Source organism: Podarcis erhardii (genome assembly GCF_964252035.2).
Source record: "Podarcis erhardii genome assembly, chromosome: 2".
NCBI classification, from domain to species: domain Eukaryota; kingdom Metazoa; phylum Chordata; class Lepidosauria; order Squamata; family Lacertidae; genus Podarcis; species Podarcis erhardii.
Window position 1 is genome coordinate 22,226,170 of NC_138498.1, and position 24,951 is coordinate 22,251,120.

General features: G+C 51.4%; 1 protein-coding gene across 14 annotated transcripts in view; it reads left to right on the top strand.

The window, feature by feature from the left end:
* The window catches only part of KMT2D (lysine methyltransferase 2D), a 109,568-nt gene that overhangs the window by 66,509 nt on the left and 18,108 nt on the right, over nt 1-24,951 (top strand). For all 14 annotated transcript variants that reach the window (XM_081849454.1, XM_081849446.1, XM_081849452.1 and 11 more), the window contains 15 exons: nt 97-245; nt 1,212-3,370; nt 4,894-5,017; nt 5,184-5,274; nt 5,426-5,489; nt 6,575-6,807; nt 8,651-11,662; nt 13,331-13,474; nt 14,354-14,518; nt 16,207-16,363; nt 17,849-17,930; nt 19,912-20,087; nt 21,569-21,696; nt 22,805-22,940; nt 23,051-23,175. In XM_081849454.1, coding sequence (XP_081705580.1) covers nt 97-245; nt 1,212-3,370; nt 4,894-5,017; nt 5,184-5,274; nt 5,426-5,489; nt 6,575-6,807; nt 8,651-11,662; nt 13,331-13,474; nt 14,354-14,518; nt 16,207-16,363; nt 17,849-17,930; nt 19,912-20,087; nt 21,569-21,696; nt 22,805-22,940; nt 23,051-23,175 — 6,945 coding nt within the window. The remainder of the gene's footprint in view (nt 1-96; nt 246-1,211; nt 3,371-4,893; nt 5,018-5,183; nt 5,275-5,425; nt 5,490-6,574; nt 6,808-8,650; nt 11,663-13,330; nt 13,475-14,353; nt 14,519-16,206; nt 16,364-17,848; nt 17,931-19,911; nt 20,088-21,568; nt 21,697-22,804; nt 22,941-23,050; nt 23,176-24,951) is intronic.

Genomic DNA, 24,951 nt, shown 5'->3' on the forward strand with positions numbered 1-24,951 from the left:
CCCCTTCCCTCTACCTTCACCCCCCCCAAAAAACTATACTGTCAAAAAAGCGACTGACATCCACATGGGTCTGTCTTCCCCTCTCCCTTTTCCCAGGACAAAGGAATGCTTGGCAGCCTGGGGGGCACCCCAGCGGGGAGCAAACTTCCCAGTGGAGTGATGGGGCAAGGGCCCTACGTGCAGGACGAGCGACTTGCCCGCCCCCCTCCATCAGCGACCCCTTCTACCATGGATATCAATGGCAGGTGAGTCGCGTGGTGCCGTTTAGGAGGCCAGACTCCAGAGGCTGGATAACCAAGGGCAGGTTCTCTGTCGATGTGCGATCCTCCCATTGAGACCTTGCTCTGACCTGTTTTACAGTGGTACCTCTGGTTACATACTTAGTTCGTTCCGGAGGTCCGTTCTTAACCTGAAACTGTTCTTAACCTGAAGCACCACTTTAGCTAATGGGGCCTCCTGTTGCCGCTGTGCTGCCGGAGCACGATTTCTGTTCTCATCCTGAAGCAAAGTTCTTAACCCAAGGTACTATTTCTGGGTTAGCGGAGTCTGTAACCTGAAGCGTATGTAACCCGAGGTACCACTGTACTGCATTCACCCGAGGCAGATTAGATTCCCATGCTTTGCTTGGAAACAAAGGCTACCTGCAGGAGGAATTCCTCTGGACCGTTGATGAACAAAACGTGACAGGCCCCTGCCCCAGAGAGCTTACAGTGTTGGCCGTGAAAGAAGGGAAAGATGACAAAGGGCTACCCTAAAAGATCAGAACTTCCCCAGAGCAGAGTAGGCCAGGTAGGTGGTTGACAGCAGCTCAGGGAACTTCACTAAAGGTTACAAGCGATAGCTCGGTCAGTAGAGCATCTTAATCTCAGGGTTATGGGTTCGAGTTCCACATTGGGTAAGAAGATTCCTCATCGCAAGGGGTGACCAACTGTTCAGTTATTTGATTCCGTGTGCCTGACAGGCTGTTGTCTTGGAGGCGGGAGGTGCAATTGCAGGCCATGTGGCCTTACTTCAGTAGGCAAATGTGGTTTGTTTGAGAAGGGTGTCCCCATTGTGGTTTTCAAACAGCATGGAAAGTGGCCTTCTGTCAGAAGTGATTATGAGGCACCTCTACCTGAGAGTCCCCACTTGTGTCCTGTAGCTGACATTTCTCTCTCTCTCTCTCTCTCTCTCTCTCTCTCTCTCTCTCTCTCTGTTCCTTCCTCTTCCAGGTCTTCAGTGGCTGCCGCGCAGCCATTTTATCCCCGCGGTGTCTTCCAAGCCCCGTCTCCACAGCAGCAGATGTGGCAGCAGCAGCAACAGCAGCAGCAAGCTGTGTCCATGCGCCTCTCTGTCCCTTCGCGCTTCCCCCAGCCCCCCACCCAAGACTTGAGCCGGCAAGCCCTAGCAGGTCTTGCCCCACGCCTGCCAGGCCCCGGAGAGCAGATTCAAGCCTCGACCGGCGCTCTGGGAGCCCAGTTCATTGAGCTGAGGCACAACATCCAGAAGGGAGTGCTTGGGAGCGGTACGGGGCCCACCTTTGTCCAGCAGAACCCACAGGCTCGAACCAGATTCTTCATACCTGGGAATGACGGTGCCAGCCAGGCTTTGAAATCTCCCGTTATGCCCATGCAGGCTCCTGTCCTGGGAAGCCAAGGCCTGCAAGCCCAGAAGATGTCTGTCCCTATATCATCCTCTCCTCAGCAGGGGGCAGAGATGAGCAACAACCACAATCCCCATGCCAAGGCTGTGTCCCAGTTGATCCTGCCCCCTGGAAACTTGGAGATGCAACACATCCCGCCCCGACCACTCTCCTCATCCGGCCCTAAAGATGTGCCCATTACCTCAGCTGCCACTGACGCTGCCCCAGCTGCTGGCAGGAATCAGCTAGGCCTGGCCGGCAGGCAGCTGCCCTGTGAAGTGCCAGTGGAGCCGGACTTAGACGACGACTTTGATTCCCACAAAGACCTGGAGGATGACGACGACTTGGCCAACTTGAGCCTGGACCCGGACGTTGCCAAAGGCGACGACGACCTGGGGAACCTGGATAACTTGGAAACCAACGACCCGCACCTTGACGACCTGCTGAACGGAGACGAGTTTGACTTGTTGGCCTACACCGACCCAGAACTGGACACCGGGGACAAGAAGGACATCTTCAACGAGCACCTGCGGTTGGTGGAGTCGGCCAACGAGAAGGCCGAGCGGGAGGATCTGCTCAAGAAGGAGCCCTCGGCCGGACCCTACCTCAAGGAAACGCCCTCGGCCGGCGTCGGGAAGCCGGGTGAGCCAAGGACGCCATCGTTGCCCAGAGATGAGGTGCCCAAGGCGAAAGAAGGGCTCGGCCTGCTCCACGTTCCCTGCCCACCCTCTGCCTCAGGGGTGCCACCGCCCTCCCCCATCCTTTCAACACTCAAGGCCCACAGCGACGTGCTCGATAGCAAGCTGGTCAGCCTGCCGGCCGATATCAAACCCAAGATAGAGGAAGGCTGCCTGAAGCCGTCGCCTTGCCAGTTCAACACCGGCGCCCCGGAGAAGCTTCCTATCAAGTCTGAAGGGGCCGAGAAAATGGCAGCCGCCTTGGCGGTCAACATCAAGCCCGGCCAGGGCCTCATGAGCCCCGGCGGAGTCCGGCTGGGCATGACGTCATTCCACGGCAACAGCCACGCTTCCATCTCCGACAAGGTCCTCTACGGTGCCCCCGGCCGGCCGCCGCTGGTCCCCGTGCAGATGGCCAACGCCGGCAACTCCATTCTGGAGAAGTTTGAGCTGGACGGAGGGCCCCTGAGCCTGGCCAACTCTCAGCAGCACTCTCCTGCTGATGACCTCGACAAGATGGAGAGCTCCCTGGTGGCCAGCGAGCTTCCTCTGTTGATCGAAGACCTGCTGGAGCACGAGAAGAAGGAGCTGCAGAAGAAGCAGCAGATGTCAGCCCAGATGCCCGGGGGCTCCCAGCAGCACCTCCAGGCTCACACCATGTTGGCTCACTCGGCTCCCCCTCCCCAGTCTCACGAGGGGCAGTTGGTGAGCTCCCAGCAGCAGCTGCAGTTGGGCATGGTGGCCAGGCAGCAAGGGATGGTGGCCAGCCAGCAGCTGATGCAGCAGCAGCAGCAGCAGCAGCAGCAGCAGCGACTGGCTGGTCCCCAGCAAAGTCAAGTCCTGGCCCCGCATATGGGGGTGGCTCAGAACCAGGCTCATATGCTTGCCGCCCAACATAGCATCCAGGCAGCGCATGGCCAGCAGAACCAACAGCAGCAGGTCTTGGCCCAGAAGCCCATGCCGGGGGTCCAGCAGCAACAGCAACAGATGATGGGGCTCAAGCCGCAGCAAGTTGTGATGCAACAACAGCAGCAGCAGCAGCAATTGGCTAACAGTTTCTTCCCAGATACAGGTAGGAGTTACGAGACGGCTTTTGTTCACCAGCCTCTTGTTTTTACCAGGGCGGTGTGAGTTTTTATGGATGGGAATGAGTGGAGCTTAAAACAAAGGTTTAGGATCTGGCACTTCATTGATTGGCCGGGTCTGCCTGGAAGGGAGGACTCTAGATCAGGCCTAGGCAAACTCGGCCCTCCAGATGTTTTGGGACTACAACTCCCGTCATCCCTAGCTAACAGGACCAGTGGTCAGGGATGATGGGAGTTGTACAGTGGTACCTCAGGTTAAGAACTTAATTCGTTCTGGAGGTCTGTTCTTAACCTGAAACTGTTCTTAACCTGAGGTACCACATTAACTAATGGGGCCTCCCGCTGCTGCCGCCGCACTGCCTTTGCACGAATTCTGTTCTCATCCTTAAGCATAGTTCTTAACCCAAGGTACTATTTCTGGGTTAGCGGAGTCTGTAACCTGAAGCGTCTGGAACCCGAGGTACCACTGTAGTCCCAAAACGTCTGGATGGTCGAGTTTGCCTATGCCTGCTCTAGATATATAATGAAATAAAAAGGATGTTTAAAATAACCTTTGTAAAAAAAAAAAAAAAACACCCAACAACCCAGAAGCTTTTCTTTTGGGAATTACAGGGACAGAACTACCTAAAATTTATAGAAACTTATTCATGCATGCTGCTACAGCGGCAAGAATGTTACCCGCCCCAAAATGGAAAGAAGCAGAGGTCCCAGCAAAGGAAGAATGGGTACAAAAACTTATGGAATATGAAGAAATGGTGAAACTTACCGGAAGAATAAGAAATCAAGAGAACATATTTTAAAAATAAAAGAATGGAATTTGGTTTATTGAATATTTACAGATAAATTATAAACAGATAAAAACATTGGGAGGATTATTATAATAAGCTGCAGTTTCATAAGTGTATATATTTTAAAAAGATGAATAAATGAGTAAATTAAGTTAATTTGGATATGCAGAACATATGAAAAACAAATTTAAGGAACCGCAGAAAGAGGGAGAAGGAAGTCAAGTTTTGAAATGTCAAAATGATTGTAAAATTAGTGAAATGTATAAACTTGAAAAGTACAAAATAAAAATACGTAAAATGGAAAAAAGGACTCCGGGAGATGGAGGCTGAGCAGTTTGCATCTCCCACAGATGTACCAGCTGTTGACTTAAAGCAGTGTTTCCCAGGCTTGGTTCTCCTGCTGTATTCGGACTACAGTTCCCATCATCCCTGAACACTGGTGTTGCTAGCTAGGGATGATGGGAGTTGTAGCCCCCCCCCAAAAAAAATCTGGAGGCCTAAGTTTGGGAAACACTGACTTAAAAAGGAACTGCGCAGCCATGAACACGTTGGCTCGCTGGTAGCCTTCCTCCTGGTTGTGCCTCGGCCCCACATTCTAGGAGATTATGGTTTCCAAGGGGCCAGCTGTGTGCTGGCAGATCTCACGCAGCAAACGAATGAGGCTCGGTTGTGAAGCGGCCATGTCTGGCCTGATCACTTCTTGATCTCCTCCCCTCCCACAGATCTGGATAAATTTGCTACCGAGGACATCATGGACCCCATCGCCAAGGCCAAGATGGTGGCTCTGAAGGGTATCAAAAAAGTCATGGCGCAGGGCACCATTGGAGTGGCTCCGAACATGAATCGGTAGGTACCCAGGGCAGGAGGCCCAGGAGCCTGGATAATGTGTAGTTCGCTTTTTCTTTCGTTTAGCTCAGAGGGCCTTGCTCCGGACTCTGGATTTAAGGTTTTCTGGAGTCTGCTTCTCAGGCCAACACTGGCTCCCTTCATTCTGTTCCCCTTCTTCCCCCAGGCAACAAGTCTCCTTGCTGGCTCAGAGGTTGTCCGGAGCATCGTCTTCATCTGAAATGCAGAACCACGTCCTGCCTGGCTCTGGAGGACAGGTAAGCAGGGATTTGGCAGGCCCACTTCAGTTTCCCCACACTTTTTTAATGGATGGGTTTGGGGAGTGCTGGCTCTTTTGGTTGTGGGATCAGGGAGGGAACTGTGGCAGGTACCACTGCAGATATTCTGATTCTTTCAAATCCCTTGCAGGAACGGAGCAATGACCCAGCACAAGCTCGACCAAACCCACCCACTTTTGCACAAGGTGTCATCAGTGAGTAGTTGGCAGAAACCAGTCCTGAAAGGGCTGTGGTGTTGCTTTTCCTTGGGTAATGCTCCTGCCCACCTGGGCTTTTTGCATACATAGCCTCATAAGCCATCTATTCCAGATTGCTTAGATCTGGATTAAGACTTCCTCCTGCTTCCAATCACAATTCCTAAACTGGTAGCGTTTTGCTGACAGCAGAGGGTGAACTCTGTTCTCTTTGTTAGTGCTTTTTAATCACCTGGCAGCTTTGGATAATAACAAAGAACAGATAAGTTGTGTGTGTTGTTGAACGTGCAAGAAAGTACAGTGGAACCTCGGTTTTCGAACGTAATGAGTTCCGGAAGACCGTTCGACTTCTGAAACGTCCGAAAACTGAAAGCAGAATCGTCAGTACAATAGGGAAACTCAAAATGGAAGCCACGTGGCATGTTCGGCTTCCGAAAATTGTTCAAAAAACGAAGCAGTTACTTCCGGGTTTTCGGCGTTTGGGTTCTGAAACGTTCGTCCGCGGAGACGTTCGAGAACCGAGGTTCCACTGTGGTTCCGTTGCAACGGAGAGGCTCTGAGCTGCAGCAGATGCAAGCTCCCATGTTGCAGGCAGGATAGATTGCATTCCAGGGGCGCATGGCTTGTTGTAGTCATGCATGGTGAAGAATCGCTGGCGAGGCTGGTTCTGTGATTGGGTGAAAGGTTGCAGGAATGAAGATGTGCCTTTTGTGGCTCCAGCACAAAATTGGGGATGTCAGTGGAGGTTATTGAGGTTTTTTTGTTTTGATTATGTATTTTGTGCTTTTCTATTGTGCTTTTATCTTGCAAACCACCCTGAGACCTGAGAGTATAGGACGGCATACAGATTTAGTAAAAAAATAATAACAATTTATCCGTGGGATGCAAGTTCTGCAGAATCTCAGAGTCTGAGGACTGGAGGGCCTTGCATAGCCTTCGTGGGCTAGTACAGAATTCATTAAGTGCCAGATGCAAGGCGTTTCAACTTTTCCCCTATGTCTGCCAAAGTATATGGCCTGACCTGTCTTGCATGTCTCCAGCTTCCAAAACCCAGTGTTTCTCATCCGCCCCCCACTCCCCCCCAGATGAAGCTGATCAGCGCCAGTACGAAGACTGGCTCCTCCATACGCAGCAACTCCTCCAGATGCAGCTGAAAGTGCTGGAGGAGCAGATAGGGGTGCACCGCAAGTCCCGCAAGGCCCTGTGCGCCAAGCAGCGGACGGCGAAAAAGGCCGGCCGGGAGTTCCCCGAGGCTGATGCCGAGAAGCTCAAGCTGGTGACGGAGCAGCAGAGCAAGATTCAGAAGCAGTTGGATCAGGTAAAGCACCCAGATTAGCTTGCGTCCGTTTTAAGTCCAAAGGCCACTGCTCTCAGCACGACCGAGAAAACTAAAAAGGGGTCTGTGGAGGACCGGAGGACTCGCGATAGAGGCAAAACGAACCCCACCCCGCAGTGGTTTCCTGCCTCTTCCTGAGTGATGAGATGCTAGGAGGGAGAGAGTCAGGTCTTGCATGAGCACAGGGTGCTAGAGCCGGGGAGGTGCTAAGGAAGAAATGTGGGTGGCCAAGGGTAGCATCAGCAAATCAGGACGCGGGTGGCACAGTGGTCTAAACCACTGAGCCTCTTGGGCTTGCCGATCGGAAGGTTGGCTGTTCGAATCCCCGCAACGGGGTAAGCTCCAGTTGCTCTGTCCCAGCTCCTGCCAGCCTAGCAGTTCGAAAGCACACCAGTGCAAGTAGACAAATAGGTACCCCTGTGGCGGGAAGGTAAACAGCATTTCCGTGCGCTCTGGCTTCCGTCACAGTGTCCTGTTGTGCCAGAAGTGGTTTAGTCACGCTGGCCACATGACCTGGAAAGCTGTCTGTGGGCAAATGCCAGCTCCCTTGGCCTGAAAGAGAGATGAGCGCCACACCCCATAGTCGCCTTAACTGTCCCAGGGTCTTTCACCTTTTACCAGCAGTCCATGACACCTGGTAGGGATGGAATATTCACCTGGGCAAGGGGTGGGTGGGAGAGATTGGAGGAGTCTATCTGCTCTGTGCAAGCTTCTGTGCATTTTATGCTTCGGCAGAAATGTCGGGTCCAAGTATCCTCAGCTGTCCATATTCCATTAAAAAAAACAAAAAACCCTTGGGGAAGAGCTGTAGGTCCATGGAAGAACATCTGCTCCCCCTGCAGGAAGGTTCCAGACTCTACCCCCAACATCTCCATGTGGGACTGTGTGAGACTCCTGCCTGAATGGGGAGCCCCTCCCTTCCAGTCAGTGTAGAGAATATTTGGCCAGATGGACCCAGTGGTCTAATTCAGGCGGGGGAAAGCAGATTCCCACGTTCCTGTGAGTTTCCAATTCTTATAAAACATGCTTTTGCTGCCTGAACTATAGGGCTGGGCTGGTTTTCAGCATCACAATATATCACCAGCTAAAGATCTCAGTACAGTGGAGCCTCAGGTTACGTTACCTTTGGGTAACGTAACTTTCAGGTTGCGAGCACGGCAAACCCAGAAGTGTATACTTTCGGGTTTTGCCACGTGCGCAAAAGCGGTGCCTCTATATGCGGACTTTTCGTGGTACGTATGTACCCCCGGAATGAATTTTCATATCTGGAGGGTCCACTGTATATCAGTGTCTGATAAAAGGATGGAGACATTGACGGGCTTCACATTTTCTCCTGCATTGTGATTTTTGCATGGCGCGCGCACACAAACACACACACTATGATTTGTGATATATTGTCAAGTCAGAAATTATGAAACTGATACCATAATCTGGACTTCAAACCGGTTTCGGGCGGTACAGTGGCACCTCGGGTAGCTGTTCTTAACCTGAAGCACCACTTTAGCTAATGGGGCCTCCTGCTGCTTCCGCGCCACCGGAGCACAATTTCTGTTCTCATCCTGAAGCAAAGTTCTTAACCCGAGATACTATTTCTGGGTTAGCGGCGTCTGTAACCTGAAGCGTACATATATAACCCGAAGCATATGTACCCTGAGGTACCACTGTATTGTTATAATAAAAAAATGCCCTCCTTTCCCATATAGGGTGTTCTGGAGCCCGTATAGAGTCCTTAAGTGGGTTTCCTAATGGTAGGAGAAAACAGGTGCACCCCTCCTTGTTGTTTGCTGCGCTTACCTTGCCTCTGCTACCTCTTTCTCTCTGACAGGTTCGGAAGCAGCAGAAGGAACACACCAACCTCATGGCTGAGTACCGCAACAAGCAGCAGCAGCACCAGCAGCAAAGCTCCGCCGTCTTGGCCCTCAGCCCCTCGCAAAGCCCCCGCCTGATGGCCAAGCTCCCTGGCCAGCTCCTCTCCGCGCACGGCCTCCAGCCCGGGCCGCAGGGCCTAGCAGGCCAGGCTGGCTTGCGCCTCCCTCAGGCCGCCGCCATGGCTGTGCAGCAGGGCTTGCCCTTTATGGGAGGGCAGCAGCAGCAGCAGCAGCAGCAGCAGCAGCAGCCATCGGGCGCTTCGGCCCCCAACAGCTTCTTCTCCAGCAACCGCCTGTTGCAGGAGCGGCAGATGCAGCAGCAGCGGCTGCAGCTGGCGCAGAAGCTGCAGCAGCAGAACCTCATAGGGCAAGTGTCCATGCAGCAGCAGCAGCAAAGCCACATGGGACAAATGGCGATGCAGCAGCAGCAAAGCCTTATGGGGCAGATCTCGGTGCAGCAGCAGCAAAGCACGATGGGTCAGGTGGGCTTGATGAGCCAGCCCCCACCTCCGCCACCCACGCCCCAGCCGAGCCAGAATCTGCTCCCCAAGCAGCAAGGACTGCTGGGAAACCAGGCGGGAGTCCTGGTCCAGCAGCTCTCTCCGCAGCAACAGCAGCAGCAGCAAGCCATGCTGGGACACTCAATGCTGCAGCATCAGGGCGTGATGGGGCACCCGGCTTCCCAGAGACAAATGTTGTTGGCCCCACAGCAGCAGCAGCAGGGGCAGCAGCACCGAGTGCCTCAGCAGCTGGTGCAGCAGGCGCAGGGCATGATGGGGCATCGGCTGCTTTTGTCACCGCAGCAGCAGCAGCAGCAGCAGCAGCCAGGGCTCCTTGGGCAGCAGCAGAGGACGTTGCTGAGCCAGCAACAGCACCAGCCCCTCCTGGGCCAGGGACCGGCTTCCCAGCAGGGCGCCCTGAACCAGGGGCTGGGCGTGGGCGCCGAACCTCTCCAGCACTTTGCGCAGCACGGGTCTCTGAACCAGCAGCTGCACTCCTCGACTCAGGGAATGCAGCCAGCCCAGCAGCAGCAGCAGCAGCAGCAGCAGCAGGGGTTGGCTGTCAAGGAGCAGCAAGGAGGGCCAGAAGGCGGCACGGCCATGCTGCCTCCCGAAGGGGCGGACGGTGCATTGCAACAGCAGCTAAGACCCCACATGGTGGGCCCAGAGATGGGAGGGCAGCTGCAGATGAACACTCAAGAGCAGCAGCAGCAGCAGCAGCAGCAGGGGCTGAGCGGCCACGGGACTCCTCTTCTGGAGCAGCCGTCTCAGCTGATGCTCCAGCAGCATGGGGAGCAGCAGAAGCAGTCAGCTGAGCTGGGCCAAGCCCAGCACTTGCTCTTGGGCCCCCAGCAGCAGAACATGCTGGGCTCCCTGCAGCTACGGATGCAGCAGCAGCAGCAAAACAGCCACTTGCAGCAGCAGCAGCAGCAAAGCAGCCACCTGCAGCAGCAGCAGCAGCAGCAGCAGCAGCAACAACAACAACAACAACAACAGAACAACCTCCTCCAGCAGCCATTGCATTCTCACCTGCCTATAGACGGCATTCTGCAGCAAGAGCTGTCGCAGCAGCAGCAGCAGCAGCAGCAGCACCATCGAGATGCAACTCAGGGCCCCCACTTGCTCAACCAGCAGATGGAGCAGCAAGGCCAAGTGCAAAGGATGATGGGACAGAACCTGGAGCAGCCTTCCAAAGGTTTGCCGGGACAGCACCACCTCCAGCAGCAGCAACAACAACAACAACAGCAACAACGCCTTCAGAGCCCAGCCGGGCCCTCGAAAACACCAGGGCTGATGATGCAGCAGCAGCAGCAGCAACAACAACAACAACAACAAAGCATGATGCTGCAGCAGTCCTCCCCGCAAGGCCAAAGCATCCTGTCCAGCCCTGTAATGGGCCAAATCCGTGCCCAGCTGCAGGGCGTCATCTCCAAAAACCCTCAGCTGCGGAACCTGACTCCGCAGCAGCAGCAGCAGCTGCAGGCCCTGCTAATGCAGAGGCACCAGCAGAACCTGCTGCAGCAGCAGCAGCAGCAGCAGCAGCAGAACCAGGCGCTGCGGCAAGCCAGTCCCTACCCGGGGCAGGCGGCCCCCGAGCAAGGCCAGCAAGCTGCTCAGCACCTCTCCCTGCCGGGCGCTGCGGGTCAGCAGAGGCAGCCGCCCCTGGCCGTCTTCCAGATTCGTCCGGACCAGGGTTTCGGTGCCTCGGTGGTAGAGCAGCAGCAGCAGCAGAGGGTCCCGGTGAGCCAGCAATCCGCTGTCTGTCCCCAGCAGCAGGGGATGGTGAGGCTCCCCACCCCTCAGGCTCCCTCTGTCCCCTTGAGCGTTGCCGGCATGGCATCTGGGCAGCAGACGCCACTGCAGCCACAGCAGCCACAGCAGCATCCGAGCCCTCCAGAGCCAAAGAGACCATCTCCTTTGCTCTTAGCTAAAAGCCCTGAGCAGCAGCCGACTCCCACCCAGAGGCACCAGCCTGCTACTCCCAGCTCCCTGCTGCTCTCCACCCCAACACCCCCGAGCGCGGGAGAAGTGACTCCCGGGACGTGCAGCCTCCGAGACTCCGAATGCCCCACCACCAAAGAGGCCACAGAGACTGGCACGGCCAACGGGCAGGTGGTAGAAGCTGCTTCTCCCTTGGCGGGAAGGGTGCCCCCGCCGCCAGGAGACCTTCCCCTTGTTTGCATCAAACAGGAGCCCAAGGAGGAAGCCTCCCAGTGCGCCCTGATGAGTGGAACCCAGCCCGTCAAGCGGGAGGCGAAGGGGGACCCTGTCTTGGCCCCTGCCGCCGCCGTTCCAGCAACCACCAACAGCCTCATCCGCACCGAAGCCGGGCACCTCTTGCTGCAGAAGCTGCTGCGGGCCAAGAACGTCACTCTTGCGACGCAGCGCTCAGGCGATGTCAACGGGCACGTGGATGGCAAGATCGCCGGGGCGGAGGGCCGGTTGCAGCCGGTGCCAGACGTGCGAGAGGTAAGAGTGCAGGGAAGGAGGAGAAACGGCGGGCAGGGACGTCAGAGGGGGCGTTGGGTTGGATTTCACTTAGGAGGGGGAGCATTCGGAAATACCGTATTTTTTGCACCATAACACTCACTTTTTTCCTCCTAGAAAGTAAGGGGAAATGTCTGTGCGTGTTATGGAGCGAATGTCTACGGATGGTGGGGGGATCTGCTGCAGTCGTGAGCAGAGGATCCATGGTTCCCCTTCCTTCCCTCCTCCGCGGCTCGCTTTGAAACAGCAAAGCGGGAGAAGAGCCGCTGAGTGGGGAGGAGAGAGGGACAGAGAGCCTGCTTGCTTTAAAGGAGCAAAGCGGGAGAGGAGAGTGTAAGCAGTTCCTGTCCGGTTGGCTCCTTTAAAGCAAGCAGGCTCTCTGTCCCTCTCTCCTCCCCACTCAGCTGGCTAAATAGCAGCAAAGTTTTTCAGTGAGCCGGAGAGGAGTGAGAGAAGCAGAGCCTGCTTGCTGCTCCTCTTATACCCCTCTTCTGCATTATAACAGCATCCTTCTCCACCCCCCCCCCCCGCGTGTTCCTTGTCCCTTGAGTGCTTTTCATTCCCTCCCCACTTAAAACGTGGTTACAAAGCACGGATCCACATGGATCCTCAGGATTTTTGCACTGGGTCACCCCAAATTCACCATCAGATCACATAGCATGTCCATGGCTACATCTTGCACCAAAAAAAATCATGCACCCACTGTTGCCTGGGGCCGTAGTGGTGCAAAAACGTGGTTACAAAGCATGGATCCACATGGATCCTCAGGATTTTTGCATAGGGCTACCTCAAACTCACCGTCAGATCACATGTCTGTGGCCACAGCATGATCCACAAAATTCATACATCCACTGTTTCGTTTAGAATATTTTTTTTCTTGTTTTCCTCCTCTAAAAACTATGTGCGTGTTATGGTCGGGTGCGTGTTATAGAGCGAAAAATACGGTAAATCTAATAATAATATTAACAACAACTACTACTACAACAACAAATTTATTATTTATACCCCACCCATCTGGCTAGGTTTCCCCAGCCACTCTGGGCAGCTCCCAACAGAATATTAATAATAATTTTTAAAAAAACGATCAAACATTAAAAACTTCCCTAAACAGGGCTGCCTTCAGATGTCTTCTAAAAGTCAGATAGTTGTTTATTTCCTTGACATCTGATGGGAGGGTGTTCCACAGGGCGGGCACCACTACCGAAAAGGCCCTCTGTCTAGTTCCCTGTAGCTTTGCTTCTCGCAGTGAGGGAACCGCCAGAAGGCCCTTGGAGCTGGACCTCAGTGTCCGGGCTGAACAATGGGGGTGGAGATGCTCCTTCAGGTATAGTGGGCTGAGGCTGTTTAGGGCTTTAAAGGTCAGCACCAACACTTTGAATTGTGCTTGGAAACGTACTGGGAGCCAATGTAGGTCTTTCAGGGCCTACATTGCCAGCAGTCTGGTACGGTCCATAATTTCTCCCCCTCACTGTGTGTATAGAGTGGATCAGCTCAGATTTGGAGGTGGATCTCTACTGGGAGGATTAGGAAGGGGATCTTGGATAACTCCAGGCAGGGTAGGCATATGATCCCAGGCAGCAATGCAGAAATTCACTTTTCCTCTTGTCTCTTTTTCTCCCCTCCTCTCCCTTTTTGGGGTGTTCCCTGCAGGACGCGCTGGCAGCCAAGAAGCCCCCGCCGCCAAAGCCCAAGCGGTCCCAGAAAGCCGGGGAGCGAGTCGCCAACTCTCGCAAGAAGCTGCGCAAAGAGGACGGAGTGAAATCCAACGAGGCCCTGATGAAACAGCTCAAGCAGGTACTCTGCGCTATGCAGTTGCTGTGGGAGGGCTGGGTAGCCTTTTAAAAAGTAAAATAAAATAACTGATTTATTGGTATTTATTCATAGATACAGTGGTACCTTGGTTCTCAAACTTAATCCGTTCCGGAAGTCTGTTCCAAAACCAAAGCGTTCCAAAACCAAGGCGTGCTTTCCCATAGAAAGTAATGCAAAATGAATTAATCCACTCCAGACTTTTAAAAACAACCCCTAAAACAGCAATTTAACATGAATTTTTCTGTCTAACGACACCACTGAGCCATAAAATGAAAGCAATAATCAATGTACCATACTATAAAGAAAACAGTATTGTAGATGATTAAAAATTAAAATTATTTTTTTCTCTTACCTGCACTGATGATAGTCATTGTTTGGACGGGGGGGCTTTTATCCATTTCCGCAGTCACACAATCAATCAGTAGCTGAAATGGGTTCCACACAGTCGCAAAAACAAATTAATCAAAAAAGCCTCAAAAACAAAAATGCAAATTAAATAGCAAAAACAAAAGCGCCGAACTTAATCCGTTCCAGAGGTCTGTTTGACTTCCGAAATGTTCGAAAACCAATTTTGGGAGGTTGGATAGTTACAATGGAATGATCTCGATGGTGGGGTGCACATTTTAATTCTTATTTATTTATGATTATTGCTTTGTCAAAATAAAATAGAAAGAGGGGGGAGAGAACTCTGCGAGGGAAGGGGTTTGTGTATGTCTACTGGCATGCCCGGCGCAGCCAGACCTCTCTGGATCCCCCTGGGCCAGGGTCTGTAGGAGAAGACTTCTCCTCACACAGGGATGTGCCAGTGTGTGAAACTGCTGACTGCCTTGACCCAGTTCTGTCTCTTCTGCCGCCTCTCAGGAGCTCTCCTTGCTGCCTCTGATGGAGCCCGTCATCACAGCCAACTTCAACCTCTTCCCCCCCTTTGGGAGCAGCCCGGTCAATGGCAAGAGCCAGCTGAAGGGCTCCTTTGGTAACGCTGCCTTGGACAGCATTCCGGACTATTACTCCCAGCTGCTCACCAAGGTAAGGACCGCCAGGCCCTGATCTTGTTCCCGCACGCTTGGCAGGAGGTAGGGCTGCCTCGCCCTGGGTGGGAAGCCTCCCTGGGTGTCATGTCGGGCCGCCTTGCACCAGGGCTTCCCTTCCCCGAAGGCAACGCGAGAGCTGGAAGAAAAGTACCAGTTAAAAGTGTGGTGTTTACTGTAGCAATGTCATGGTGAATACCGGTACCTCTTTTCCAGGAGAAAAGCAGTAGTAGTAGTAGTAGTGGAGTGGTACCTCTGGATGCGAACGGGATCCGTTCCGGAGCCTTGTTCACATCCTGAAGTGAACGCGACCCGCGTCTACGCGGGTCGCGATTCGTGCTTCCGCGCATGTGCGTGATGTCAATTTGAGCGTATGCACGAGCGGCAAAACCCAGAAGTAATGCTCTCCGTTACTTCTGGGTCGCCACGGAGCGTAACCTGAAAACGCTCAACCTGAAGCATATTCAACCTGAGGTATAACTGTAGTAGTAGAAGTAAATAAATAAATAAAAATAAAATTAATTAAAATTAAAATAAAATAATAATTTATTATTTATACCCCACCCATCTGGCTAGGTTTCCCCAGCCACTCTGGGCGGCTCCCAACAGAATATTAATAATAATTTTTTAAAAAACATTAAAAACTTCCCTAAACAGGGCTTCCTTCAGATGTCTTCTAAAAGTCAGATAGTTGTTTATTTCCTTGGCCCTCTGTCTAGTTCCCTGTAACTTGGCTTCTCGCAGTGAGGGAACCGCCAGAAGGCCCTTGGAGCTGGACCTCAGTGTCCAGGCTGAGCGATGGGGTGGAGATGCTCCTTCAGGTATACTGGACCAAGGCCGTTTAGGGCTTTCAAGGTCAGCACCAACACTTTGAATTGTGCTTGGAAACGTACCGGGAGCCAATGTAGGTCTTTCAGGACCGGTGTTATGTGGTCACGGTCACTCCCAGCGACCCATCTAGCTGGTTGTACCCCACCCCCTGTTCAGTGCATGAGAATTTCCAGGGTGACTGACAGAAGAGACAAGAACAACCAGAAATAATAAAACAACTTAATGGCAATGATTACAGAGCCGAGGAAGGCAAGCTAATAAAACCGCACTACGTAAAACTAGGTTGGCTGCGGTTTAAAAGGTCTGGGGAATTAAAAATGTCTCCGCATCAAAGTAGGGGCCAGGCAGGCCTTCCCGGGGAGAGCACTCTTTGTCCATATAAGCCAAGTTGTTGAACAACTCTGGAAGCTGTGTTTACAGGCAGCCTATAAACCTTTTAGATATATTTAATGGTTTGTATAATTCACACTGTCCCGTGACAAAAAGTTGTTAGTCTCCAGGCAAAAACTTTCCTTTTTAACCAGGCCTTTGGTTGATCTGATTTATATCCTATGCCCTTTTAAAATGTGGTGTTTTTTTGTGGGGGGTGGCGCTATTGGGTTGTTGTTTTTATTTTTATTAGGCATTTTGTGGTGTTATATCTTGATTTTATTCTGTGAACCGCTCTGAGGCCCCCATGTATAGGGCGGTATATAAATTCAGTTAATAAGAATAAGAATAATCCGGGTGGCTTCTCCCTCAAAAAAAGAAGCTGTTTATGGAAATATGGGTTTTGGCGAGGTGACCTAAAGCGCCTCAGGTTTGGGGGCGGGGTGGGGGCTCTGCTGGATACAGACTCCATTGATCTCTTTCTAGAACAATCTGAGCAACCCGCCAACCCCACCTTCTTCACTGCCTCCCACACCGCCCCCCTCGGTGCAGCAAAAGCTGGTGAACGGGGTCCTATCTTCCGAGGAGCTGACAGAGCAGCCCAAGGAGCCGGTGCTGCCCCACGAGCACGAAGGGCAAAAGGGTAAGTTAGCCCCACAGCTGAGGAGAAGAGGTGCTGCCGGGTTCCGGAATGTTCCGAGAGTCTCTGGCTCTCTTAAGCATCCTCGAAGTGAATATGCATGTAGGCCCCTGTTCTGATTTTGGATGGAGGGGAGGCCCAGGTGGGCTGCTCTGAGCTTCCCAGTGGAAGTTAAAAGGAACCGGTGAGGCCGAAATGGTTTGGGTTGAATTCATGATACATTCGTACCTCAGAAGTCGAAACAGAATGCGTTCCGGAAGTCCCTTCGACTTCCGAAAACGTTCGGAAACCAAAGCGCAGCTTCTGATTGGCTGCAGGGAGCTCCTGCAGCCAATCGGAAGAACCCGTTGGATGTCCGGGTTCCAAAGAACGTTTGCAAATGGGAACACTCACTTCCAAAACATTTGAGAACTAAGTTGTTAGAAAACCAAGATACGACTGTATTGATGGCTGCTGCCTTGTGGGCTACTAAGAGAGCTGCATTCATTGGCGCAGAGACTCTAAAGGGATGTTGACTCTAAAGGAATGTTGTTGTTGTTGTTAAAGTCACATTTAAAACTACTTAGTTTTACTTAATGGTGGCTGCTGAGACTTTTATACTTTTTAGGTGTTTAGTATGTCTGGATTACCCATGTTTTATATATATTTTTCTCCTTTATGATTTTATTGTCTAATTTATGCCAATAGAGGCTGAATGAATATAGGATATAGCTTTTAATGATAACATGTGTTATTAAGGGAAGGCGGGAAATATTCAGGAGATATTATTTTGAGGAGATATGGAAGGTGTTTGTAGAATCTGTACTGTTAAAACGGGAAAGGATCAAGAGGTGTTGAAATTTTGGGAGGCTGGATCATTACAATGGAATGGTCTCAAGAAGCGGGGGTGCATATTTTTATTCTTATTTATTCTTATTACTTAGTTTAAAAAATTACTTATTTTTCTAAAAAACAAGGCTGAATGAATGAACTCTAAAAGGGTAGTGGAAAGAGCGTGTGGCAGGCAGCCACCAAAGCTGTTCCAGCTGCCAAGCTTGGGCTTGAAATGGATTTGAATTTGGATCAAGATAAAATTCATCCAACTCAGTCGTATCTGGAATTGGACACCCCCCCACTTGAGGACCTTGTCCAAAATGGGGATATTTGCAGCCAGTCGATGCTTACTTGCATCCATGTGGGTCCATGTTCAGGCATGGACATGTGGCTGCCTCCATTAAGGGGTCTGGGATTGCTCCTCCTCGTAGCAAGAGACAGATTATCTCCCAGAACCAGCCAGTCCTCTGCTTGGCCGGTCTGATGTTAAGCAGCCTAAGAAAGGCAAGCGTTAAGCTTGGCCTGTGATAGGCTCCAACCCTCCGAGCCTCTTGCCCACAGCACGAGGCTGCAACAAGCTGGAATTGATCCAGCGAAGCCATGATTAGAATTCCACCCCCCTCCCTATAGCATCCTGACATGTTAAACCTTGAGTTTTCTGCCTCACGTTTGCAGACGCTCCCCCTGTGGAAGTGAAAAGCTTAGATCTCCTCGCAGCTCTGCCCACACCGCCACACAACCAGACCGAGGATGTCAGGTAAGGATGGCGCTGGAGGATGGAACCAACTTGACCACGGGGCATCCTGAACCTCTGCTTCATGGGGAAGCCGGACTGGAATGGTTCCAGAGCCGATGAGGCCAGCCTAACATCTTTCCGCAGGGCCTGCAAGACAGAGCTGTTCCGCCAGGCCTTTGGCCAGGGCACAGCCTGACTCCCTCCCTCGGCAATCTTCGCGGAGCTCTGGCCCAATGGTGGCCAGTGGCTTGAATTTAATTAATTTTATAATGAATGATTTTAGAGTGTTGTTTGTGCTGTACTTTTTTACTGTTTTATTGTTGTTAGCCGCCCGGAGCCCGGCTTCGGCTGGGGAGGGCGGGATATAAATAAAATTTATTACAGTGGTGTCCCGCAAGACGAATGCCTCGCAAGACGGAAAACTCGCTAGACGAAAGAGTTTTCCGTTTTGGAGGTGCTTCGCAAAAAGAATTTCCTATGGGCTTGCTTCGCAAGACGAAAATGTCTTGCGAGTTCCTGCGGGGTTTTTTTCCTTCCCCCCCCTTTTTCTAAGCCGCTTATCCGCTAAGCCGCTAATAGCGCTAATCCGCTAAGCCATCAATGGGCTTGCTTCGCAAGACAAAAAATCCGCTAGACGAAGAGACTCGCGGAACGGATTCTTTTCGTCTTGTGAGGCACCACTGTATTATTATTATTATTATTATTATTATTATTATTATTATTATTATTCCCCCAAATGGAAGCTATAGCATTAACTGTCGCATTTGGGAGAGGAGAAGCTTTTCCTCTCTGAGATATAGCTTGGGTGAAGTTTTGTCGGGAAGTATGGAAGACTGATAATCTACTTCACCTGCGTTGCGTCACCTGCCTGGAGGGCACAAACTCCCATCTACCTCAACATGGATGTTGGGAATTGTTGTTTTCCCCCCAATTTTTTTTTTAATTTCCACAAAATTATAAACAAACAAAACACACAAACAAACATAAATCATAACCTTATTAAAGTTAGACTTATTAACATTGTTAAGTGACTTTCTCGCTTCCCCTTGGTTGAATTTCCAGGCATATCCTTATAACGGCTTTCCAAGTCCTAATTCTTATAAACCTAACTTAGTTCAGGATGTTGGGAATTGTTGACCACCATGTTCAACTTGGAGCACTTACTGAAGATGTTTTTAAAATTCCAGCAGGCTTTTTAATAACTCTCCGATTTAATAGTTTTAACTCACTTTTAGTTTTTATTTGCATTGGGTCCTTTGTACACCAGTTAAGAGACAGCTGTGGTTAAGCAGTATAAAGGGTTGAAATAAACAAAAATCAGACAAAAATTGTAGGCTTAGAAACAGTAGTCCAAAGAAGTATAGTTGGTCAGTGGTCCTTGTTTGCTCTGGGAGAAGCAGGAGGAGAAGGAGGAAGATCACCATTACAGTGGTACCTCTAGTTACGAACTTACTTTGTTCCGGAGGTCCGTTTTTAACCTGAAACTGTTCTTAACTAGAGGCGCGCTTTCGCTAATGGGGCCTCTTGCTGCTGCTGCGCTGCCGGCACACAATTTCGGTTCTCATCCTGCGGCAAAGTTCTCAACTCGAGGTAACTCTTCCAGGTTAGCAGTTTGTAACCTGAGGCGTTTGTAACTCGATGTACCGCTATATTCTTAATCTATAATCTCACATCATCCCTAGGACCCAGTGGTCAGGGATGATAGGAATTGTAGTCCCAAAACAGCTGAGGACCCAAGTTTGGGAAACCCTGATCTATACCCTTGCATCTCATCTTCCTGGAATCGTGAGGATGGCTGGGGAACCTGTGGCCCTGGAGATGCATGACCAGTGGTCAAGGGTGATGGGAACTGTAGTCTGGTGGCATTTGGAGGGCCACAGGTCCCCCACCCCACCCCTGACCTAGGGTGTGGTTCAGGCTGGGTTACCGCAGTCCCACCTCTGTCAGAAGCCATGGCAACGGTGGCAGCACCGTTCTGAGGTCCTGCCCGATTTCCTTCCAGGATGGAGAGCGACGAGGAGAGTGACTCCCCTGACAGCATTGTCCCAGCCTCATCCCCCGAGAGTGTCCTGAGCGAAGAGGTGCCACGCTTTCCCCTGCTGTCGGGAGCCAAGCCGGAGGTGGAAGAGAGACCCCTCTCTCCAGTCATCCCCATCATCCCAAAGGCCAGCATCCCAGGTTTGTGGGGGACAGAGAAGATGCTCGAGGGAATGGGCTGCCGCAGCATCTAAGCTCTGCCGCTGTCTTTGGAGGTCAGATGAAGAACTTTATCCCAAAAGGCATGGACCACACTGCGAAACCACTAAACTATTCCCCCCCCCCCAGATTCGGCACTTGCCTTATCATCACTAGATTTGACCCCAAATTCTACCCTTAAATCTAAAGAATTAATTTCCTTCCTATTCACAGCAAGTTATTGCCCAGCGATGGAAGGAAACCTCTAATATGCCAATAGAGGCTTGGGTTAATAATAATCTGGAGGTTTGCTTTCTCACATACCAGTGGCGACTAATCAAAGGCATCTCCAAAAAAGACACCTTTGACACGATTTGGCCTCCTTTTCTTCACTTTTATTGAAGAAGGACAGGATATTTCAATGTCATCATTATCACAGAGGTGTCTGTGGGGAGGGTATATTGATTGAAAATGTCTAGTAAACCAGACCGGTAGTTGAGCTCCTATTGAGGATATTCGGCAAGGCAACATGACAGTGATGTGGGATGGAGGATTAGAGTGATCATTCTGTGATATTACGGCAGTGGACAAAGCTGGATTGTAACTTTTGAATAAATGTTTGAAAAAAACTGCTGCTGTTGTCCTAGGGAGAAGGTGCCCATAACTTTAGGTCAGGGAGAAGGAACCTGAAAGCCACATTCCTTCTTGGGCAGCCTTCCGGGGGCCGGATGCAGAAGTTGGGCAAAGCAACTGGTGAAACTTTGTACAACAGACCGGAATCCAGGCAGGGAAATAAGGAACACTGTCCCACTGCAAGGGCACCCTGTAGCCAGGCAAAAGAGGATGAAGAAGGGGCGCATAAAAATGTGTTCTGCCCTCGGGCCCGAGATTCCCCACCCCTGCTTGATGCCTGAGGTCCCTTCTATGATTCTAGGCTCTCCAACGGCAGACGTAGCTCTTCTTGGGTACTGTTGGCAACAGACATCTTGATTCTAAGAGGCAAACAGGGTCTGATTTGAGTGCTGGGTAGCCCTGTGCTTTCTAAGGTGATAAAGGTAAAGGTAGAGGGACCCCTGGCCATTAGGTCCAGTCGTGGCTGACTCTGGGGTTGCGGCACTCATCTCGCTTTATTGGCCGAGGGAGCCGGCGTACAGCTTCCGGGTCATGTGGCCAGCATGACGATAAGCCGCTTCTGGCGAACCAGAGCAGTGCACGGAAACACCGTTTACCTTCCTGCTGGAGTGGTACCTATTTATCTACTTGCACTTTGAACTGCTAGGTTGGCAGGAGCAGGGACTGAGCAACGGGAGCTCACCCTGTCGCGGGGATTCGAACTGCCGACCTTCTGATCTGCAAGTTCTAGGCTCTGTAGTTTAACCCACAGCGCCACCTGCCTCCTTTTCTAAGGTGATACAAAGTGCTAATTATACTTGTGTGTGTGTTTCGCTCTTGCCATTGTCTCCCCCTTGCCTCCCGCTTCTCAGCTTTCCCAGATGCCAAGCCTTATGGGACCTTGGAGCAAGCGGGAAAGGGGACTCCAGGCACGTCCTGGGAGAAAGCCAAGGGCAGCGAGGTCTCTGTCATGCTCACTGTCTCTGCAGCTGCCGCCAAGGTAGGGAGCCACCACAGAAAAGCCCCCGACCCAAGGGCAAGGCTTCACAATTGTTTCAGGGGTGATAAATATTCTGACGTGGTGGTGCCTTTTACCACGTCTTGTTTCGCATAGGGCAGGACTAATGTCTGGATGGGGGGGCGGAGTCTTGAAATTTTCGTGCGCAGACAAACCTAGCCAGACATTTAATTTTATTAGGTGTACTGCTGGTTTTTATCGATACATTGATAATTTTTTTTGGGGGGGGTGGGTTATGTGCTGAATGTCTTGTGCTGCTACTTTAAAAACGAATATTTAATGTGAATGGCTTGGAGGTTCTTTTAATTAAGCAGCAAATCTTGCTAAATAAAAAATAAATTTCTGGAGAGCCACTGTATAAGTTGTTTGGACGCAAAGGCAGAGCTGGGATAAACCGTGTTGCTTGGTTTCCCAACAGTCAGAGCCGAGCAGTAAATTTCTCCCCAATTTTCAACACTGGCATTGAATTTGCACATGTTACGTGGAGACTGCAGCACATGTGTTTGCGCCAGCAGTCCCCACCAGATCGCATGCAAGAGATCTGCAACTTTCCTTCTTGCATCCCCTTCCCCCTCAGACAATATGCTGATACACAATTCAGGTTTTCAGCTGCGAGTCACTGAGGAGAGATTGAATGATACACTAGCAGCGTGAGACTTACATCCAGAAGCAAAACATAGGAATGTGATAAACTGCATTGTGACAAACCATTGGTCTGTCTTGCTCAGCATTGTCTACACCAGTGTTTGCAAAACTTGGCCCTCCAGCTGTCTTTGGACTACAACTCCCATCATCCCTGACTACTGGTCCCGGTAGCTGGGGATGGTGGGAGTTGTAGTCCAAAAACAGCTGGAGGGCTGGCAGTGGCTCCCAGACTGCAGATGCTGACAGTCCTTACCGGGGATTGAGTTTGGGATTGAAGTTTAAGGGAAGGCTCGGCTGAATCTTTCTCAGTCCACTGTCTGGGATGCTGAAGCAATGGTGTGCAGTGGTGGTTGTGCAAAATGCAACTTGTGAGTAGGTGAGCTTACCCTGCAAAGGTTTTGGGCAGCTCGGCCGCTCCTTCCTGACTCTTCCCATGTTCCCCCAGAACCTGAACGGTGTCATGGTGGCAGTGGCAGAGCTGTTGAGCGTGAAGATCCCCGGTTCTTACGAAGTGCTGTTTCCGGACAGCCCCATGCGGGCTGCTGCCAGCGAGCCCAGAAAAGTCGATGCTGACGCGCAGGGTAAGTAGCCGAACTTCAGGAGATGATGGACGCATATGTGCACTCGAGGTTTCTGTGCCCCTGGCTGTAAGTACCTGTTTAAAAGGTGTCCCCCCCCCCTTTCCCCTTAGGCAAAGAGAAGCCAGCAGCTCCCAAGGGCCCCGAAGGAGGGCCAGAATGGCTGAAGCAGTTTGATGCAATGCTGCCTGGCTACAGTCTCAAGAACGAGCTGGACATCTTGACGCTGCTCAAACAGGTGGGAAAGGGTCGGGGGTGGGAGCTTTCCCAGAATGCTTTTCTCCCTATGCACTTGGCAGGTTTGACCAGTGGATGATGATGATGAATTAAATTTGTATACTGCCCTATACCTGCAGGTCTCAGGGCGGTTCATAGCATAAAACCACAATATGAAAACAGAAACCAGAACAGAAATCAGGGGGATTAGCTGGAGGTCTTGGCACAACACCCCTTCCAGTGTCATTTCTCTTCATCTCCCCCTCCCTCCTTTTAAATTCTGTCTCATTCTGCATTTTTTCCAATACCACCTCTCTCTCTTTTTAATCTTCCTTTAGCTTTGGGAAGGTGTAGTAACTGGGCCCTAGATTCCTACCTGCCCCAGTACCCCATAGGTGTCTTGGAAAGTGGAAGAGAAAGAAATTGGGGGTGGGGCAGGAGAAGAGGACTACAGTGGTACCTCGGGTTACAGATGCTTCAGGTTACAGACTCCGCTAACCCAGAAATAGTACCTCGGGTTAAGAAGAAGAAGAGTTTGGATTTGATATCCCGCCTTTCACTCCCCTTCAGGAGTCTCAAAGCGGCTAACAATCTCCTTTCCCTTCCTCCCCCACAACAAACACTCTGTGGGGTGAGTGGGGCTGAGAGACTTCAAAGAAGTGTGACTGGCCCAAGGTCACCCAGCAGCTGCATGTGGAGGAGCGGAGACGCGAACCCGGTTCCCCAGATTACGAGACTACCGCTCTTAACCACTACACCACACTGGCTGGTTAAGAACTTTGCTTCAGGATGAGAACGGAAAACGCGCAGCAGCGGCAGTGGGAGCCCCATTAGCTAAAGTGGTATCTCAGGTTAAGAACAGTTTCAAGTTAAGAACAGACCTCCAGAATGAATTAAGTTCTTAACCCGAGGTACCACAGTGGTACCTCTGGTTACGTACTTAATTTGTTCCGTTCTTAACCTGAAGCACCACTCTAGCTAATGGGGCCTGCCACGCCGCCGTACAATTTCTGTTCTCATCCTGAAGCAAAGTTCTTAACCCAAGGTACTATTTCTGGGTTAGCGGAGTCTGTAACCTGAAGCGTATGTAACCCGAGGTACCACTGTACGCACATATTTTCCCCCATCTCAAACACCAGGACTTAAGGGCTGTAACAATTACCTGTGGAATGAGGACAATGTTGATCCACCTCAGCTTGCCTTTCAAAACATCCAATTTGCTCTAGCAATCCATAATTTCAGTGATGCGCCTGATTTAAAGTTGTAACACTATTCCCTGTGTGAGTGTACACCCCTCCCTCGCTGAGCTGCATTTGCTTTTCCCTGTGGCTGATCCACTCCCCCAGCTCTGTAGAAAAGAAGGAAGCAACGGATGCACTGTTGATGAGCTGTTGGCAAAGTGGCACAGGTGTAATAATGGAGGAGCATCACCTGTATGGCATCTGCAAAGCGTGCAGCTGTGGCCGTGTCTCTAGTGCCAAGCTTGTATGGGCAATCTGTCCGGAAGATAAATTGTATTTTGAGGAGTTAGTGATCTGACACGGTTGCTTTTCCTTCCTCTGTTCCTTCCCTGCCTCTTGTTAAGTTCTTTGATGGCATGAATGTCCTAATCAGTTGGGAGGAAGTGCAGGGTACCTTCTTTGATATTGGGCATTGTTTTGAGAAAGTGAGGCATTGGGACGCGGGTGGCACTGTGGTCTAAACCACAGAGCCTAGGGCTTGCCGATCGGAAGGTCGCGGTTCAAATCCCCGCGACGGGGTGAGCTCCCGTTGTTCGGTCCCTGCTCCTGCCCACCTA